General features: G+C 32.9%; 1 protein-coding gene across 3 annotated transcripts in view; it reads left to right on the forward strand.

Annotated features, from left to right (window-relative positions):
- Positions 1–21,153, forward strand: part of CSMD3 (CUB and Sushi multiple domains 3) — a gene marked incomplete at its 5' end in the record, with an annotated part of 624,550 nt that overhangs the window by 250,404 nt on the left and 352,993 nt on the right. For all 3 annotated transcript variants that reach the window (XM_084280272.1, XM_084280273.1, XM_084280274.1), the window contains 2 exons: positions 2,561–2,648; positions 12,135–12,259. In XM_084280272.1, the coding sequence (XP_084136398.1) occupies positions 2,561–2,648; positions 12,135–12,259 (213 nt within the window). The remainder of the gene's footprint in view (positions 1–2,560; positions 2,649–12,134; positions 12,260–21,153) is intronic.

Raw genomic sequence — 21,153 nt, forward strand, 5'->3', positions numbered from 1 at the left:
CTAAAAGTTAAGACAGACAGATATCTGGGGAACTGCATAGGGCTATATTTCAGTAGACTGAAAAATCAAGCATTATATGTGGAAGCTAACATCAATAATGAAAAAAAAGTGTATTCATTTTTTGCTAAGTACTTCACAGAAGTCAGACTGGATTTCAGCTTCTGCTTAATTGCATTTCTGATTTGGGATCAAATTAGAAATCAGTTTAATGATTTCTACTTATAATTTTTCTTCTGAATTTTTAATGTACTTTTGTCATATTTTCATTTTGTCATTGTAATTTTTTATTGACTTTAACATATGCATTTATATTTTATTTATGAAAGATATTTTATAATCTAAAATCCATTTCATAAGTATTTTTAAGACGGGAACTTAATGCAGATTTTAAAAAAATTGACTTTCCATTTTGGGTAGAAATTGAAGTATATAATAAACGCTGTACTTTGAAAACCAGTGCCTATGTATGGGGAAATATAGTGTACAAAAAATAAGTAATTGTTTGAAATATCCAACTATTAATTACAGTATAGAAAAAATGTTTTGTTTATTTTTTTATAGTAAATTATTTCTTCTATGTACGTAGATAAATAATATAGCCCAAATATGGTGCCATTTTATTTAATTTCTTTGATATTATTACCAGGCATCATGATTTCCTAACTATAGTTTTAACATACATTTAATGTCAGAAAAGTTAACAGACTGTCACAAAACAGAGAGGGTGTCTTTTTGCCTACTTCTTCCTTTCCCTTCCTGCATTGCTCAGTGAATCCTGTCTACTCAAAGTTTTAAGGCCTTTTCTATATATACAGACTACTTGTGATGATTATGAATTTCTTATGTCATGATATAGGCTTTGGAGCTAGAAAAGCACCCAGATATTTCAAATAAGGAGTTAATTTTAAATGCTCATCCAACAAGTTTCTCTTAGATGGCTTTGTGAAATGCAGTTCATGGAATTGTAATTGTCAGAGCGATATATATTCCAACGCTAGCAGGCACTCAGTTTTTTGTAGCTAATATGCTGTCATCACACCTAGAAGTATCGGGGGAGGAAAAGTCTAAAACCTGGTAATGTGGATAGGATCTAAGGAAGAGCCCTCCTGGCCCAGAAATCCACTAAGCATAAAATGAAGAGAGATTGCCTTTGCTTGCTATTAGAAAAACCTTGGGCATGGTACAGTAATTTTGCACCAGGGCATAAATACTGTGGTTCCAGTTGACATGGGCTGAGCTTGATAGGTTTTTTTGGCAATGCGCTAAGTTGAGATGTTTTCCTTTAACCCTCTGCAACATTTTTATTTGGCATTTGACTTCCTTAGGGGTAATAAACTAATTCTTCACTGTGTGCAAGAAGATGACTTACAAGGAAGAGAAAAAAACCCAAGTATTCTGACTGTTATTATCCTTTATTAAAAGCTTAAATTTAATTAACACCCTTTAGAAATGTCATCAGAAACTTTTTTTAAAATTTGGGTATATTCCGTTTATAATGTAATGTGATTAGCCTTTTGTATGCAAACTTCTTCTTTAAAGGAAAGTTAAAATCTAATACTGAAAATCTGTTGTCTAGTTCCTTAGAAATAGACATGAATAAAGGTGAAAATCTCTTCTGCTGAGTAGAAATTTCTTGGTTAAATGTAAATTTATAATTTTGAAAAAAAGAACCCCTCATCTATTGGGCTATTAAATTGCCAAGTAATGACAGACTAACCACCTTTGCTAATTTTTTTTTAGGAACTACTACTACTCTTTCAATGAACTTCAAAAATTAAATACAAAATTAATATAATAATTTTGGCCTAAAGTAGCTGTAAAATATATGAGACACTACATAATGTATTGAAAAAAAAAAGAGTGAAGAGGTAATTGAATAGGCTGAGGGCTAGTTTGCTACATACACATTTCTGGAAAAACACACTGAGGTTCACAGGAAGTTTCTCTCTGAAGATCCATTTTAGTTTATTGTAGGGTAAATGTATGCAAATCAAACTGGCATTTTGAGTTTACCTTCAGATCTCCATATTTTGAGGATATCTGCATTTTCAGTACTGATTACGGACAATTCTCTCAGCATGAGCCTCTGTTCAAGTTTTATTACAATTCAAGGAGAAAAGGTCAGCTCTTAGTGGAGATGACATTTATTAGATTATATGCAGAGTAAAATCTTTGAGCCCTAAATTTGATGAACACTCCTTTAAATGTTAATGTTTGTGAAGGAGTAGTAATAACATTCTATACAAGTTCAATAATATTACAAGCTAACAAAATACCTGTTTAGTACAATTTATAAAAAAATCCTTGTGTTATTTCTTTGAAAACAAACCAAACCAAATAAAAAATACACGCTTTGGTCGTTATAGGGAGGAGACACTTACATATTGAGACTAGAGTTTATATGGGTGATTATATTCTGTAGAATATATGTTTTAAAGGACCTAAAGTGCAGATAATGTACTTCTAAATATTTGGTAATTGCTTAACTCTGTATTTCCTCAAAACTGTATTATTTTAGCTTTTTTATTTGTTTATTTTGTTTTATTTTGCTTTTTTGCAGTAAATGAGGGAGGTATTAAACAGGCATCCAATTTGTGTCCAGATCCTGGAGAACCAGAAAATGGAAAACGGATAGGCTCAGATTTTAGGTAAAATATAACCCCTATCATTGTATCATTTCTCTGATGTTGAATGTGGAAAATGTGTATGCTAAAAAATATCGCTGTTGTGAGATGTTGTTCAAAACTGAACTTCCCAGTAAAAAGTTATATGCAATTCTGTATCAAATTGTGTAGAGCAATTTAGTGTGCACTGATTATGCGAAGAAGTTAAACACTGACTTGGAACAGAGCTTATATTTCTGATAGCCTGGTAAAAATTGGATTGAAGGTAAGTTAAAATAATTTTCTTATGCAAATACTGTATTATATATACAAATCTTAGACACACTTATGGTACTGGATGTTTTCATGAAGGACAAAAATAATGTAATGAAACATGAAAAGAACAACAAAATCTCATAGAAGAGGTTTCAGATATTTCTATATTAATATTCATTGCGATCTAATAGAGAATGTTGCATTTTCTGCATGTCCTAGTTTTGGCAGGGATAGTTAATTTTCTTTTTAGTAGCTGCTATAGTGCTACGTTTTGGATTTAGTATGAGAATAATCTTGATAACACACTGATGTTATTAGTTCTTGCCAAGCAGTCATGAATTTTTCAGCTTTTCATACTGGCCTGCAAACATGAAGCTGGGGGGTGCCCAAGAAGCTGTGGTGGGGCACAGCCAGGACAGCTGACTCAAACTCCAAACGCATATGCCATACCATATGACTTCATTCTCATTGTATAACTAGGCTGTGGTCCAGAAGGCAGTTTTGCTTGAGAACTAGCTGAATAGCAACTTTGCTTGGTGAGCAACTATGTTGTGCATTACTTTATTTTGGTCCCTTTCTGTCCTAAACTGTCTTTATCTCAACCTAAAACCTTTATCTCAACCTAAAATAAACATTTCTTCCAAACAAAATAAACAGATGATGTAACACATAAATTATTATGCTCTTGGTCTTATAGGTTGTACTTCTGTGTTTGTTTTGATGAGGAAGTTTTTTTCACCTTCCATCAAAGAATGTGTTTTGAGGTTTGGAGATCAAAGTGAAATCTTTTTATTTTTATTTTATTGTTCCTTGTTTTGATCACTTCTTGACATTTGCATAGAACCCACAATTTTACAGAGAAAAAAAATATTAAAAAGGCAGAAAACTGCAACAAACTAGTGCTTAACTGATCCTTTTCCTGTTGAGGAGAGATTGTAGGAGCTAAAAAGTGAAATCCTGCTGATTTTAAGGTCAACCTACTTGCTTCCTGGTTTCTCTAACAGGTTAGATTGCAGAGCGGTAACAGTTTCTTAAAGCACAGACTTCACAATGGCTTCACTGCCACCTCAAATTTACGCTTGGAAACTGTCCTTGAACTTTTCCTTTCAACTAAATATTTGAATTTTCATGGTTCAGTTTCTTTCAAGATAAAAGCAATCCAGTTTAGATAATCTTCTATCATTGAATCCTATCTAGTGAAAAATCTCCTTAATAGGCAGATCTATTCTGAGTGTAGCTCTAAGAAACAACCCAGAAAGGACTAGTTTCCTTTCAAATATTGAGCCTTCCCACAATTTTATGTTAGCCTCTTTATGATGATAAAATATTGTATTGGAAATAGTGGAACAACACGTGTGCACATTTTCTAGCCACTTTATTAACAGTAGCTAGAAAGGCAACAGTTGCTCTTTTGTTGTATTAATCTTACACATATTAGGGATAAGTAAGGTGGTTCCCTATCTAAGGTTTGTTAAAGGTCTTATGGATGTGGTGAGATTTGTACTTGTAAAGTGCAGGACTGGTATGTATTAGCGACACAGATGCCATGTGTCTCTAGCTGAAAACTTGATACATTGAAAAGAGGTCTTAGAACAAAGGCAAACTAAACAATTTCAGCAAAGTGAATCAAATTCCTTTTTAAATTAGCCTGGTTTCAGTTCTTGCCATTGTCATAACAGTTGCTCAATTACTTCTTAAACTTCCAAATCAAGAATGCTACTAATTCTTTAAAATAAATAAGACATTGAAGGAAAATGCTTACATTTAGCTTAAAACTACAGTTTAATGGCAAATCTTTCCAAGTGGTCTTGCACCTGACAGACAGGAAAATATCACACTTTTCCTTTGCCCTTTTTAAAGTCATTCCCTCTATAGTGTAGGAAATAGTTTTTTCTTTGAGCTTGTCTTTTTCTTTCCCTTCTGGTAAGGAAGTGAAAATCCTAGTTAAAATATCCTAATTTTAAAATACAGAATTTGGAAGGATGGTTTAGGTCTTTATGAAGATAAATCAAAATCAGTACAATTTAATTAATTTTAGAGAAGATCATGCTGTTTTTACTCCTCTTTAGATTTCTTCAAATACGAAGGTATCTGTTTTGTAGCACTTTTGTTGCAATTTCACTCCTGTTTTAATTATAATCACTACCTAGTCTTTCAGCACATTCATATGTTCTTACACACACTTAGAGAATCTGTATTGCAAGCCCTAAGACAAGCTGCAGAATTTAATTACATTCTTTGGACAGACTGTCGATGTTCACCCTCCTGGATATTGGCTATATTTTGAAGTTTTAAAGGCTAGATGCCTTTTTAAGTATAATAGGCCTTTGCAGGTTGAGGTGAAGTCAAGAAAACTTACTAATAACTTCCAGCTTTTCCTGTACTGAAAAACATTTTACCTCAGTAAGAAAACTTGCATTTCCTATACCTTTCTTAAAATTTTAGATGTATCAGAGTTCATTCTTCTGGGGTTTCTATTGGCTTATTTTATGTTACCTGTCATACAGTAAAATCTACATCTTTTTCACAGGAGTATCCCACTTTAGAATCAATGCCGCTGTGGAAAATATAAGAAAGTTGTAATAGATTAAGAGGAAAAAAAGAAAAAAAAGTGGTCTTGTGTTTTTATAATTTTTTTTTTAATTGTTGGGTTTTGAAGATCAAGCTTGGATCATAAAAAAGGTGCCAATGCTGTTGGATAGCCACAAAGATACTAGAGTGGTCTTAAAAGTACAGGTTCTGTTGAGGGAAGGAATTATATGAAGCTTATATTAAAAATAATTTATTATACCGATCAGTTGAGTTACAGTATAACTAATGACAATTTCTTCTTTCATGTTACATTATAAATTAATTTATAGTTATTTTCTTTGGAAGAATAACTTTGAAGTGTATCCTTTTAGTGGGAAAAGGTGGCACCTTAGCAACTGTTTAATCAGAATCACCAATCATGTCCAGATTGTAGGAAAATCCTCTGTAACTGAAATTTAGTCATCACTCTACTTTATTCAGAACATGGTGAGGATATTTCTTGACCAGTGAATATCACAGAATCACAGAATGGCAAGGTTTTGAAGAGAACTCTGTAGATCCTCTGGTCCAACCCCTCTGCTAATGTGGGATCACCTAGAGCAGGGTACACAGGACTATGTCCAGGAAGGTTTTAAATATCTCCAGAGAAGGAGACTTCAAAACCTCTTTGGGCATCCTGTTCTGATGCTCTGTTAGCCTCAAAGTGAAGAATTTTTTCTTCATGTAGAGAATGAACATTCTGTGTTCCAGTTTATGTCCATAGCACATTGTCCTGATACAAAAAGAGTCTCGCCCCATGTTCTTGACACCAGCCCTTTATATATTTACAACTGTTGATCAGATTCCCTCTCAGTCTTCTCCAGGCTAAACAGAACCAGTTGTTACAGCCTTTTCTCATACAAGAGGTGCTCCAGTACCCTCATCGTCTTTGTAGCTCTCCTCTGGAGTCTGTCCAGTACTTTGTCTTGAACTGGGGAGCCCAGAACTGGACATAGGATTCCAGATGTGGCCGCATAAGGGCAGAGGAGAGAGTGAGTATTACCCCCTTGACCTGCTGTCCATACTCTTCTTGGCCAAAATGGCATGCTACTGGCTCATGGACAATTATTCATAAAATGGTTTTGGATTGGAAGGTCCAACCCGGCCTTAAACACTTCCAGGTATAAGGCACACACCATTTTTCTGGGTAACCTGTTCCAGTGTCTCACCACCTTCATAGCAAATAATTTATTCTTTATATCTAATCTAAATCTACTGTATCAACTGATCTACAAAAATGTTCCTGTGCATGCTTTAACTTGGGACAGATGCAGTGGCTTAGCTCAGCTCTCCTTAGAGAGCTCAGTCCTCTCTCAGAGAGACTACTGAAGGTTCCGTCTGCAGCTTGCACATAAATAATTCTGTGTCAGTGGTATATAGAAAGTTTCTAGGTTAAGAAAATTTGATCCATTGTGCATAGTCTTGAAAGTTTACATATAGATTTAGCTTCTTTTACTGGATGTGGAGGAAATAATGTATTTGTTGCAATACTGTTTGGTTTTTTATTTACACTAGTGTAAAAATAGAGCATAATATTAAAATCATTCCTTGTTAGTTAGAGAATTTAAGAGATGATGTTTGGGTTTTTCTGGTGTTGCCTTTTTTTCTGTGCCAAAAAATGCTGTACCTCTCAAAAGTTTTTGGTGACAGGTGTGGAAAGAACAGGTTAATATGTCAAAAAGATGTAAATCTTGGATTTTTATATATATATACATATATATGTATATATGAATTTTCAGTTGATTCCACAGAAACAGAATGGTACTGCAATGTGTGAATTGAGATGTTTTCCCTCCACATCAGTGCAAAAATGGAAACTGCATTATCTCATTCTTATTGTAGTCTGTCCCATCTATGCATTGCAAAATTTACAGGAGAAATATAAGTCTAAAATCCAAAACAATAAAATTTATTGTTACAGCTCAGCTTGATGATTTGGTTTCTTGCATATATGAATCTTGTTCAATAATAATTTAAATAATATATCAAATAATGGAGGAGAAGACTCTAAAATTAATCAGTTTGCTACACATACACCAACTGCTAAAGTAATACTGTTCAATATGAGCTTCATATGAAGTTAAAAAGTTAAACCTGCTTTTCCACAGCCTTTAGTGATTCTATAGCTTTGTTTTAGACTCGTTTTTGCTTTTACTTTGTGTTCTTTAAAGAGAGATCCCAAATTTAAGGCAAATGATGCAGACTTCAAAAATGGATATGAGATTAAAGTGTTTTCTCAAATTTGTGTAACCGTCTTATTAAGTATTTACTGATATTTTTTCCTAATGAAATTTGTTTGTTCAGGGTTTTTTTTGTTTGTTTGTTTCTTTGTTTTTCCTAAAAATGCAAACTTAAGGGCAATCATCTTTTGTCCTATTAGAAATAGAAATTGGCAGGTAAAGTTACTGAGACACAGGTCAAGCATGCACCGTATCACCTTTTTGAATCTTCATCATATCCACCTCATGTACTATACCTGGGGAGGGAAGTGACGCTTTACCCTTCTGTACTCAATTACCAAATGTTATTTAGAGAAGAATGGATTTTGAACTGAATTTTTTTCAGATATCATAAATAAAAGGTATTAAATGAAAAATATTATCAGAAACATTGAGAAGGATCACTCGTACAAGAAAATCGTGAAATAATGCTTTTCCTTTTTAAAAATAGTGGATATGTAGTTAAGGACAGGAAAGCATTCACAAAATCTTGATTTTTCACAAAGCTATTATATTCCTGGGAGATCCATTTTCTTAACATTTTCTGGACAGGCTTACAATAGCCACTATGCTGACCTTTATGGATGCCATTCTTACACTGCAAATCCAGAAGGATTATGCAGGTTTCCTGTAGGATTTTTTTTTCCCTCCCATTTTTTACCTTTCAGACCGGAAGTGTGTGTTTGATTTTTTTTTTTTTTTATAATTGCTTTTTGAGTTGAGCTGTATAGGAACTGATTTGTGACTCTTCCGTTTTCTTTCTTAGACCGGTGTTTTAACATCTGCTTTTCCAGTTGACCTTACTGGATCACACTCACATAGCACACATGTTACAGATTATGTAAATTTTTCAATAGCACTTTTCTTATGGGTCGAACATGCTTACAATCATAAATTATCAAACACAAGTTCACTATCAAAATTGATTTTCACAAGTAACGTGCCCCAGGTAATATGAGTGTTTTTTATACTAGTCATAAATATATTATATACTAGGTAATATGAGTTAGTTATACTTTTGGATATAAAAAAACCTAAAAATTATTAGACTTGGAAAGTCTTCACAATCATTTCAACCCTCTAGAATTTTTGCCATAAATTTTGATACTATTAGTTCAATTTTTTTAGTAAATAGTGTACTTCATGCTCATTGTTTCCTCTTTAAATTATTCCATGATTAGTTAAAAGAAGTATTTTTACGTGTTGGGTTTGTTTTGGGTTTTTTTCAGGCATCTGTTTTGTTTGGGTTTTTTTTTTTGAATGATCAAAGGGGTTCATATTTCTCAACATGACCTTCTACGGCAGGCAGATTCTTGTGAAAAATCTAATCTTGAGGAAGTTATTCTTCTCTTTCTAATTTCTACCTTTTAAACCTTTCTAGCCATATAGTCCTTGAAGTAGCTGAGTATAATTTTTAATAGTAATGCTAGATTGTCTTTCTGTTTCATGATTTGGAAATTTCTCCCAGCTGTGTGATCTGCCTTGTGGGTCTTTTTCCTCAGTCTCATATAGAAGATTTTCAGCCTGACTTTGTGAGGGCCTTTACATTATATTTACTTTTTGATTTTTCTCAGGTTTTCAATTTTATATCTTCCTCCGTTTTTCATGACTCAGCAGCTCTTCCGTATCCCTTTCATTCATCAGAATTCTTACAGGAACTGGTTTTGAAATAGCTTATAGCGCTGTTATCCACTATCAAATCTTCCTTTTCTGATATGTCTGTTGAGGTGACTATTTAATCTTTCATGTCCTCATTATTTATTAACTACATCTCTGTAAAGCTCAGGTAGCCCCAAATTTCTGTAGGTATATTGTGCTGACACCATATTGCTTTTCAGATATCTAATATCTAACTCCCTTTCATTTATCCTTGTTTGGTTTAATATGAATCTTCTTTAGTAGCTAGTTTCATCATAGAATATTGGAATTGATTACCTAACAAAATGGGATGTTCTTTTAATCTTTTATTTTTGCCTGCCTTTGTAAATTGAACTGAACCTGAAATTACTATTACAGCACTAATATCCCCAACTGTAAGGAAATTAAAACAGGGGTCATTCTTTAAAAGCCAAACCTCGCAGAGAAATTTTCTATGTGTTTCAGAATAAAGAAATGTTATACCTTGTGGTATCATACCCAAATTTGAAGATCCCAGCCAAATCAATAGAGATATCCAATTACTATTGAGTGATGTCCTCAGACATCTCCCAACCTTTTTGCAAAAGTGCCTGTTTTAGAGTTATGAAGGAACTTTAAACCATGTGTTTAGATAATCAAAAACTAAACCAGTATAGAGGCTTTGCTTACAGAGATTTTACAAACCAGATTTTTAAAAATACATAACATAGCAAAGGCTGGAAAATTTGGGAGAAACCTATGGCACCAATCCAAGGAGGCTCATATAATTCCATGCCTTGCAAGGTTGCACAGGAAAGCTGCTTTACCACAGATTTTTGGGATATCACTACATGTTTAATCTTAAAATACCTAGACAACTGCATGCATAGTGTGGCCAAAGTCTTGTAAGCCATGTGTTACAGATAAAATAATTTATCAAGGCAAATGCAGTTTAAAATGTCTCTGAGATGGTTTGCACATTAAGAAAAAATAAATATAGACCTGATGCTAAGACCTGGTAGCTAATATTATATACAAAAAGTGTGTTATGAAAAAAGAAAGTCACTGTTGTTCTTTTTACTACAACTGAAAAGCACTTACTGTGAGCATTATCCTAGAAAAATAGTTAATTCAGGTCCTGATTGAATGTAAATGTAAATATGGACAAAATTCTTTTAAATCAGTGAGTCTGCGGTCTGCTGTTTTGATATGTTAGAGTTAGAATGAAATGTCCTTCTACCATTCATTACTAATGTTATACTAATTTCCCAGTGACCACAGTAGGAGGGAAGATTTTTCAAGGATCGATACCAAAATATAAAAACCCAACTAATTCCTTTTCTGCACAGGAAATTAGTTAAAGAAGCTATCTTCTGTTCAGTTATAGAAAAATTAGTAAAGAATATCAAGCCTTACATAGTTTTGAGATATTCAGATTTCTAAATTGAGTTTAAAAATTATTGGACAATGATTAACAAGGGCATGTAGCAATAGGAAAAGGGGTGATGGTTTTAAACTAGAAAAGGGTAGATTTAAATTGTATATTAGGAAATATTCTTCAATATGAGGCTGATAGATCACTGGAGCAGGTTGCCCAGAGATGTAGCAGAGGCCTGGAGGTATTCAAGGTCAACCTTGACGGGGCTCTGAGCAACCTAACGTAGTCAAGATGTCCCTGCTTACTGCAGGGGGATTGGGCTAGGTCCCTTCCAAGCTAACACATTCTGTGATTCTATGACAACAAATGCACAATGACAACTGTCATTAAAATAGATTTATAACTTTTTCAAACTGAAAAAAATTCAAAATCCTCCCCTCAGAAAAACACAACATAACGAAAGAAACAAACCAATATTTTAATGGGCCTATTTCCTGTTTTGTTCTGTGCCTGGTTTGCGACACCAAATGTCAGCTCCATATGGAAAAAGTACAAAATCTTCTGAAGCCAGCATTATCCCTTCTTAAATAATCGCAGCTAAATACCTAGAATAGTGGTTTTAGAATTATTTTATTTTCATCCATTAATTTGAGAAACATTTGCCAGACAAAAGAGCAAATATTTATATTCAACTTGTAATTGTTGTCGTCTGGGAGTTACCTTTCAGACAAAACATGCTACTTCTTTGGAGTCAAGAGTTTACTACTAGCCTAATTAAAATAATAGCCCAGTATTCAAATTAAAAATCAGCTATTTCTAGTCAATTTATAATAAAGCATTCATAGTCCAAATTAATACAGAAAAGTCTTATTTATGATATACCTCTTGATAAGAAAACATCAATATCTAACCCTCTTCAATACCTCTCTTGTTCTAAAGTCAAAAGCACCAGACTTCCTCAGGAAGAATCAAGGGTAGGGGACATTTGCAATGAGTGATCTGTATTCTGAGGTCTTTACCTGGAGGAATAGGAAGTTTATAGTGGATATTTCTTTCTTAGTCTTGTGGTTGATATTTTGGGTCTTCTAGGTGATTTCCTTATATCTCTTTTTCATTATTTCCTAGCTCCGAGTAACATAAAAAGCTACAGTTTGTTATACAGTACCAAGTTTTATTAAACCTTTACTATATGAAAGTCAGAAGTTAGGTCAGAGAATAATCATTTTACCTTCAGACAACTGTTAAAAAGAGATAAACCAGCTCTGGCCAAAGAGAGTCCAGAGAGGGCTAAATGCTCTGAACTGTCAGGCTAGATTGGAAACTGCAATTTTTTACTACTAAGAGAAAAAATTTACGGATTATATGTTTGTATCATTTGTCAGGATAATCATATTTTAAAAAACGGAAAAACTGACTCATACCTATTTGTATAAAAATGCTTCTTCTTTTTATATTATTGTCTGATTTTAGCTTGGGAGCAACGGTACAATTCTCCTGTGATGAAGATTATGTGCTACAAGGTTCAAAAAGTATCACCTGTCAGAGGATAGCTGAAGTTTTTGCTGCATGGAGTGATCATAGACCTGTGTGTAAAGGTAAAGAGGAATTCTTACCCTTACAGTGATTTGTTAATTTCATATCTGGCTATTGTTTAATAGCCAATCGTATTAAATTGATATTCTGTAGAAACCTGAAGTTGTAATCCTAGTGTCACCACTTTCTTGGAAAAAACAGTCCCACCTATAATGTTTTCTTTATTATTAACTTTGTATTGCAGCATGATTTATTTGGGAACTTACATTATGAAGTTTGCTTCGTAATGAGATGATGAAAATCAATCGCATACTAAATATTAAGACTCACCAAGATGGATTTCAATATTGCAGCTATTCAATATATAACCAATAGCTCATGAAGCATCTTCATTACATATTTGCTAGCAGATGAGGGAGTTGTGAGTTTAGGACTGATAAGGACTGGAGAAATAATTCTATATCTAGTTTTATTCCTTGTCAAATGGGTAAAAGGAAAAAATACAGAAAAATGTTAGAGAAGAAAAGCACAAAGTCATTTTGCTGAATGTATTTGATATCCAAATACTATGGCAAGAAGTATGATGAATACCTGAATTAAGACAATAAAGTATTAGTGTATATATATACTCTATGTATATATTAGTATATATAATGAAAATATTAGTGTGCATATATAGATGTAAATTGGCATAACAACAAAGCCTAATATTGAAGAGTTAACAAAGAACACTTGGGTGTGAGAAATAAAAGGGTTATTTATCTTATATGTCACAGCTATGGATAGTTATACTACTGTCCAAAAACAACAGTGAGATGGTTCTGAACTGTGGAAAGGGGCAAAAAAATCCAAGGGCTGTGGATTGTTTTCAGATAGTATATAGTAGAAATCCACGAAAAAAAAATCATAGAAAATTACATGGTAAATTACATAGGAGATTTTTGGAGATGGAGGCTAATAAAATACCAGGACAGTCTAAATGGGACTTGCTACAGATAAGAATTAAGTGCTTGATGTAGGTTGGAATAATCTGCTACACAGATCTGAGATGAAGAAAAACTTAATATGTGGTACAGCTGCAAAAATAGATTTGCAATGGATCATGGCATTATATGCATCAATAATAGCATATAACACATTTGACTTTTTTAGATATTTATGTATAAATACACATACTATTGATATTTTATGTCCTATTACTGTGAAATATATGTATGTATAATTACAAGAAATGACTGAAGAGATATTCACACACACAGACACCTGCATGCATATCAGAATTAATCATGTAGTGCACATAAATAAATATTTATAATAAAACTAATCAGGATTTACTACATTTTTTGGTGTATTCACATATCCCAAAGTAGATACCTATTTTAGGACAGTAGTATCCTAATCTTCCAATGTAATCAGCTGCATGTTGTTCACATGCGATGTTAAACAATGGGACAGCCTATTTTAGTCTTGCCTGTGGATAACTTGCTGGAGAAGGTTGTCAGGTGCAGCTGAATTAAATCAAGAATCCCATCTCTCACCTTAGGTGCCTAAAGCAATGCAGTGTGAGTACCTCTGGTTTTCTTCACTATGGGAATGAAGTTTCATATAAGGTTTGGACCAGTGACAATAGGACAGAAGAAAATATTTTAAAAAGGATCAAAATTCTCTAAAATATAACTTAATGTAAACAAGTGGGTTTACACCCAATAGTAATCCAGAATAATCCAGAGAAAGAAGAGAGAAAGCATAAAATATAATGGACTACAATTTTCTAAAGGAAGGTTTACAGTTGGACATAAGCAAAACTTTCTGAGGTAAAGAACATTAAGGTATGTGAGTAGAAGCTTACAAGAACATATGAAATATAATTATATACAGAAGAGTTTGAATATATGAAATTTTAAAACCAATTAAAAATATATTAAATACGATTCATGAATAAAAAATAAAATTCATCATTAAGATCACATGTAACTATAGCTCCATCACAGGATTTATATATGTCTTAAATGATAGCCATGATAAAATGACATTTTAAATATTCTTGGCTTTCATATACTACATAAATGATAACTGTACGGCAGATCATTCTATCATCTGTGTATTATGCATTTGATAATACAATATAGTAATCTGTCACTGAAGACACTTTAAAAGGAAAATATATTGCGATTAACATTTAATTTATCAATACTAAAACATAGTTAACCATGGTCAGTTGTTTGTTTTTTTTTTTTTAAATCCCTCCTAATAAACAATAAAGCATTATCAGCAGCAATGTGATAACACTAAGATGTGTGCATAGCTACTTGTAAATTTATAAGGGCAGCTCAGTAGCATTTGAACACTATAGCCTTCAAGCATAAATGGCTTTAAAATATATTGCTTTTCACTTTTGGATGACTTCTGAATTCTGTATAAAAGCAGGTATTAAAGTATTCATATATAAAGGCATAGCCATAGTTTAAATTAATTTTTTTCCCCAGTATGCCACTATGTAGAACTAACATTGTATAATGATTTACAAATCACATGTATAAACATACATCTCATGGTAAAGTAAGGGTTATTATTGAAGTAGAAAGAGAAACAATAAATCCATTGTAAGCTAGCAGTTTTGATACACTTCTGTTTAAATGTGAAACCTATATTAACTATAGACCTAAACCAACCATTTGTGATTCACAACTAAAAGGATAGTGTTTCACTTCATTACACTCACCAACTTCATAGAAGTAGATAATTCCACATGAAAAAACAGAGGACCAATATTCAGAAAGTTATTAGGAATTGATACAATGCCATATGGTGAAAAGTCAGACAGATGGTAGAGATATTATAGTTTGTCAAATATGAAATGCTTTGGAGTGTCATTAGTTCCATTTTAAATTACTGGTTTAAGTACCTTTGGTGTGCTGTAATTTCAGTTCTTTCGATTAAGAAGTTCAATTAGACTCTTAGATTCACCAAAGCTGTAATATAAACATTTCTTCCAGACTAATAGTTATGTCTTCTCTTAAGTTTCATGCACTGAACACACAATAAACATTTTGAAACAATTTTGCATAAGTAGCATAAATATCATGTAGCACTATGAAGAAAATATCTACAAGAATATGTGTGCATCTGCTTGACGAGCTTTCATGTTTACACACAAACCATTTGGGCAAACAAATTAGGCAATCTTGCAAGAATGTTATTTTATGTAAGAAATTAATACTTTTTTGTAAACTGTTGCATCTTTGCAGATAATGAGGGCACAGTTGCTCTATTAGGTACTTGACCTGTCATTCTTCATTGTCACTTAAATTGGTACTTCTAATTCTGTTTTTTTTCTTGCAAATGTACAGATTGCAATTGCTTTCACTACATAAAATGCATTGTGCTACACCAAAAATCCCACAGTAATGATATATTTTTTCAAAACCAGCATGTGAATATCAATAATTAGTTACATTAGTATTGGGCAGAGTTCTAAGCAGGAACTTTCCAATTCTCTTAGATGCATTTGATTTGACACCGTAAATCCTCAAGACTTGTTCTCTTTAGGGAGTATTAGTGGCTGAGTATAACTGCATGAGAAAAATGAAAGAGTAACTCTCTTCAGAAGTTATGATATAATACCAGCTGGAACTGGAATAAGATCATGTGCATGAAGGTGAATCTGGAATAAGTCTTAAGCACTTCTACAGGAGAAATATAACAGGACTTTGAGAAGGAAAACTGATACATGACTTTTAAATCATAAGCAAATATTATAGATAAACATATTTTAGACCCTAAGACTACTTTTCAGGAAAATGCTACTCTGGAAGTTTGGCTGATTTTTGAAGCTTTTGACTTCTAGAAGAGACTATGAGAAATTTTGTTATATCAGCTATCCTGACCAGATTTAATTGCAATGGAAGTTTACCAGTAATTATCTTTTCTTTTAAATCTTCTTTTTAATATATCGTAGAATTTATGTCAGATATATCTCTCAACACATTAGCAAAATAGCAGTTGCTCAGATAGATGGACCAGGTGAAGAAACATGGCAAAAAATCAAGGCATTTGCACCATTATGATTTATGGACAAAGTATATTGAAAAGATACGAGAATTTGGAGCCATGAGGAAAATATGTTTTTATGTTGTAGGAAAGAAGATACATTATCATAAGCAGGAGATGAAAATTCACTGAAAATTAACTGGTCACTTCCTACATTTTATTGAAATTTTAAAGTGGATTTAAGCTCTCAGACGTGTTCTTTAAGCTGTATTTTTGCAAGATCAATGCATTATTCAAGCCTTAAATTCTGCTGAAGATTTAAAAATTTAATTGGCCTCATGCAAATAGTGTAATGCACCTTTGTTACAGAACAGCAGAACAAGCAATGCCTTTCTATCCTTCCTGAACAAGACAAAAAATGTCATGAGAATCTTTGCCCAGGCATTTATTGCACAGAGTTACGTCTGAAGTCTGCTACTTGGAAGATGAGAACATCTGCAGTTGTTAGTTACTTCAGATCTCAAGAAACACTTAACACATGTGGCTGTAATAACATGACTGTTTACCTCAACTTCCCTGTGACTTCATTCAAGAGAGAAAGTTTAAACACTTCAGGATTGAGACCCTACTTATTTATCTGCCATGGAATTCAGTATTCTCCTAAAGGGCAATGCTATTATTACAATGCCAACTTGCTTAGGCAGACACAATTACCTACTTTATGAAACTATTTGCCAGTTGATATGTCTCTTCCTCTCATTTACGTTTCAGGAAATGAAACAGATAGATCTATTCACAGTTGGTCATTTAGCCTTTTTATTTTCATGCTTGCCGCTCCTGTTTTCTGCTTGCTTCTTTCTCAGGCCCTGTGAAACATTTATAAATGCTGCCTTTTATAAGTCTGCTGGCAAGTCAGCAACAATTTCTTCAAAAAGTACAGTATTTTGGAAAAGCTTGTCTAATCCGTAGAAAGAAAAAGTGTGTTTTTAATTTTTTTTTTTGTATCTGAGAAAACTAAAGTTGAGACACGATTTATCTTTCATATAATGATTATCCAATTAATAGGTAGGCTACAAAGTAATTTGGAATATTAGACAAAGGAACATATGATACTATGAATTGGGTTCTGACAGCTTTGGAACACAAGCTTTTTGGTTCTCATTGCTATTTTGGTCAGTTCATTTCACTGACTCAAGTGATTTTTTAAAACAACAATTAATTCACGGACTCATTATCTTTTATTTGATGGATTGTAAATGAGAGTTTATCTAACATTGATATGCAAGCAGCTGTACATAATGAATTTTAGATCTTGCCTTTATAAATTCTTCTATTTACCTATAGTACATTTTTGAAAAATCCACTTTTGCCTTACTTCTCTCCAAATTACAGACATATGTCTGGACTTCTTAAATGTGTTGCTGACTAGTAGTATATGTATATATGTATACAGATGCCCATATATTTATCATAGATAAATAAGGCTGAAAATGATCCTAACAGGCCAGCATTCCTTACTCTATTTCAATTTATTCCCAGAAGTTTTACTAATATTATTTCTTTCCAAGGCAAGTGCTTTTAGATCCTTCATTAGCCTTGCTAGCAGAAGAATTTTTCTTATTCAGATGGGAACCTTTATTGTTGACTTAAGTGGTTTTGACATGTGCTTCTATATAAAGAACTGGATATTTAATATTTTCAGAAGCTTATTGTATACTTAAAGAATACCGACTATTCTTTAAACTAGCCAACAGAAATTCAGTCAGCCCTTCCTCACGTGACATATTTATAGACCCCCAACCATTTTCATTATTTTTCCAGTGGGTCCATGCCTTTCTTAAAATACAGTTGCTAAAAGTTGGCTGAGTATTTTAGAAGGGGCTTTCCCAGTGGCCAGGAAAGAGGAGGAATTATTTCTCACACTTTCACAATTTTTCTACCTTTTTATTCAAGTTATGTTTCTGAGCTAATGTAACCCCTGAAGACTTGCTGTCAAACGACTTGCTCCTTATACTGCATTTGTGAATTATTCCTGCTTTTGTGTATTGTCCTGTACTTATCTATACTGAATTGCATCCTATTTAAATGTAATTTCTTCAGTTTCTCACTTTTACTTCTAAATATGTTTGCTAACATACTCACAGTCCTTTCCAGCTCTTTGTTAAATGCAGATTTTATAAGTATGCACTTTGTTGTGATGTCCAGTGTGTTAATGAAATTATTGAATGAAACTGACCCAGGGAAAAACCTCTGAACCCCATTCATTTATTATTTCTCTTTGACAATGAGACACTGATCAAGAGTTAGAGAAGTCTAGTCTGGAAAGGACAGCAGGAAATAATCCGAATTCCTTTTACAAGCAAGGCCTTACATTAGGTAACCTATTGCTGTCTCAAGCTACCTATTCCAGTGTCTGATAGTTCTTACTGGTAAGATTTTTTTTCCTTGTTTCCATACAGAAATTATCCTGAAGAAAACAGAGCCTGTTACTTTTTATTCTGTCTTTGCATCCCTATGAAGATAGTATCTCTGTTTTCTGTAACTACTTTTAGATAGCAAAGGACTGTGATTAGATTCTTTTTGAGGGTTCTGATCTCTAGGTTGAAAAAACACAGTTCCTTCATTCTTTCTTCATCTGTCAAGTTCTCCAATATTCTTTTTGGTCTTTCCCTGGAACATGTCTGGTTTCTCAAAGTATCTCTTAACTAGGAGGAATCATAAATGGGTATCATAGAATCATAGAATGCACTGAGTTGGAAGGGACCCATAAGGGTTATCGGGTCCAACTTCTGACTCCACACAGGACCAGTCAAGACCAAGAATCTGACTCAGTGCAATTGTCAGATGCTTCTTCAATCTAGAGATTGAATAGAAACACAGAGATACTTTAAACAGAGAACCTCCTGGGAACGTGGTATCCCCAGGCAGTCTTGAAAGATGGGGGACATAATTCCTCATTCTGGACTCATGCTTTAAAGAGTCTGGGCTTGTCATTGAATTATTTTGTGACCTGGGCCATTATCAGATGTGTTAAAGTCTTATAAAGATGATTTATATCCTGTTCTCTATTCAAGGACTCTTGGCTAAAAGTCTTACTTCTGAGAAGAAAAAGCATTATGTTGGCATTAAGCTCTACAGTGCAATATGTTAATAATAAAGGAAGAGAATCACTTGCACACAATTAGTGACCAAAAAAGTTCTCTAAACCAAGTGGATCCTTAAAAAAAAAAAAAAAAAAAAAAAAAAAAAAATATAATACTTTTCTTTCTTTGACTTTTAAAGGAAAATAAATGTAAATAGTGTTGATTACTTGGTAGCCGATAAGAATCTAGTGTATTATGTTATATGCTAAATTTGCTGTTTTCTGCATTAATATATAATAATATTCTATACATCTATGCATATATAAGAACTGTGATAAAAATGCCTTTATAGCAATTCAGTGAAAAAGTTCATTATTTTATCTTTTCCCAACTGCTTAACAGTTTTTCACTTTTTCTATTTAGACTTCTGAGTGAGTGGCCTTGCTAATAGCTTTGTGAAAATCCAATTAAATTCTGACTTTATCTTTTAATTTAGAAACTTTTCCATGGAACCATAATGTGCTGAACTTCCCCGTTTTACAAATACATCTGAGCCTTTTGCACACACTCATACAGTGATTACAGCTTTTAATACATATACTGCATATCCTTAATCATATTCCCCATACTGAAGGTGTCCCTTGTTTATCTTTTTCCTGAAGATAATGCATTGCCTCTTACGATTTCACAGTTTTGGTTTTGTTGGTATATTTTTATAGATGGAGATTTATATATTTGTATACAAAAAACCCCTATCTTTTTATTTGATTGTTAATTGTACTACCTTCACTATTAACGACTGCAAAAAAGCTAATTGGTTTTGCTAAGTTTTATTCTCCTTTAGAGTTTGCATATCATACGTCCATACTCATAGTTGTTATTCATGATTTCTCAGCGTAGGCTTGCGTTAACTTTGTGATTTTCACATTTTCCCTGGCAGTTAGTACATGTATAGTGCAGTAGAATAAGTTTCTAACTTTCAGAAAAGCTTTCAGAAACGGGAAATAGAGAAGACACGTCAGGAAACTAGACATTTTGAGTGTGAGAAGAAAGGATACGTATTTTGCAAAGGAAAAATCTGTACCAAGACCAGAGACTTTTTAATTTAAAAAGTTATACTAGTCTTTTTGTCTCCTATGGATATTTACATCTCCATAGGTATGTAAATCAATTATTGTTCTATATTTTCCATAAATTTAATATATCTAGAGAGGTTAAATTTTACCTATTCAAAATATATAGGTCAGAAAATAAATCCTACTCCATAAAGAAATTTTTTCCTTTTCAACTGTGATCACAGTAGTTTTCTATACTCACCGGTTATGACTATGGAGTCACTGCCCTACACATTTTCCTGGGAACTTCATAATTGCATCTCTGTATGTATCATCTTCGTTTAGCTGAACTATTTGCCATGCTGGTCATGTGGGGTTTTTTGGGTTTTTTTCCCATTCTTCATACTAATATAAAATATGAAATAATGTGGCTCTCTAAAGTTAATATCAAAACTTATAATAATTTCTGAAGCACAGAGTGGAGTATAGGAATAACTTACATCAATTTACTGATTTCTGTTTCCCAGATCTGGTACTGTAAGAAAATTTAAATATTTTCTTCAAATAAATGTAGTGACTTCAAAATATATAAACCTTAATAACTCTGAGTGGTAGATCATACATATTTTGGTTCATTATAATTTGCTTCTGGAGAGGTTTTGTAATGTTTCTATTATATTAAAAATATTAAGGGTCAAATTTTGTCACTTTCATGCTTGTATTTCCCTCAACTCTTGCTACCATCATTAAGCAAAATAATTGAATGAACTCAGTATGCATCTATCACCTTACATTGTGAGCATAAATTTAATGTTTCTTTTTGAAGAT

Source organism: Gallinula chloropus, assembly GCF_964237585.1.
Source record: "Gallinula chloropus genome assembly, chromosome: 2".
NCBI classification, from domain to species: Eukaryota; Metazoa; Chordata; class Aves; order Gruiformes; family Rallidae; genus Gallinula; species Gallinula chloropus.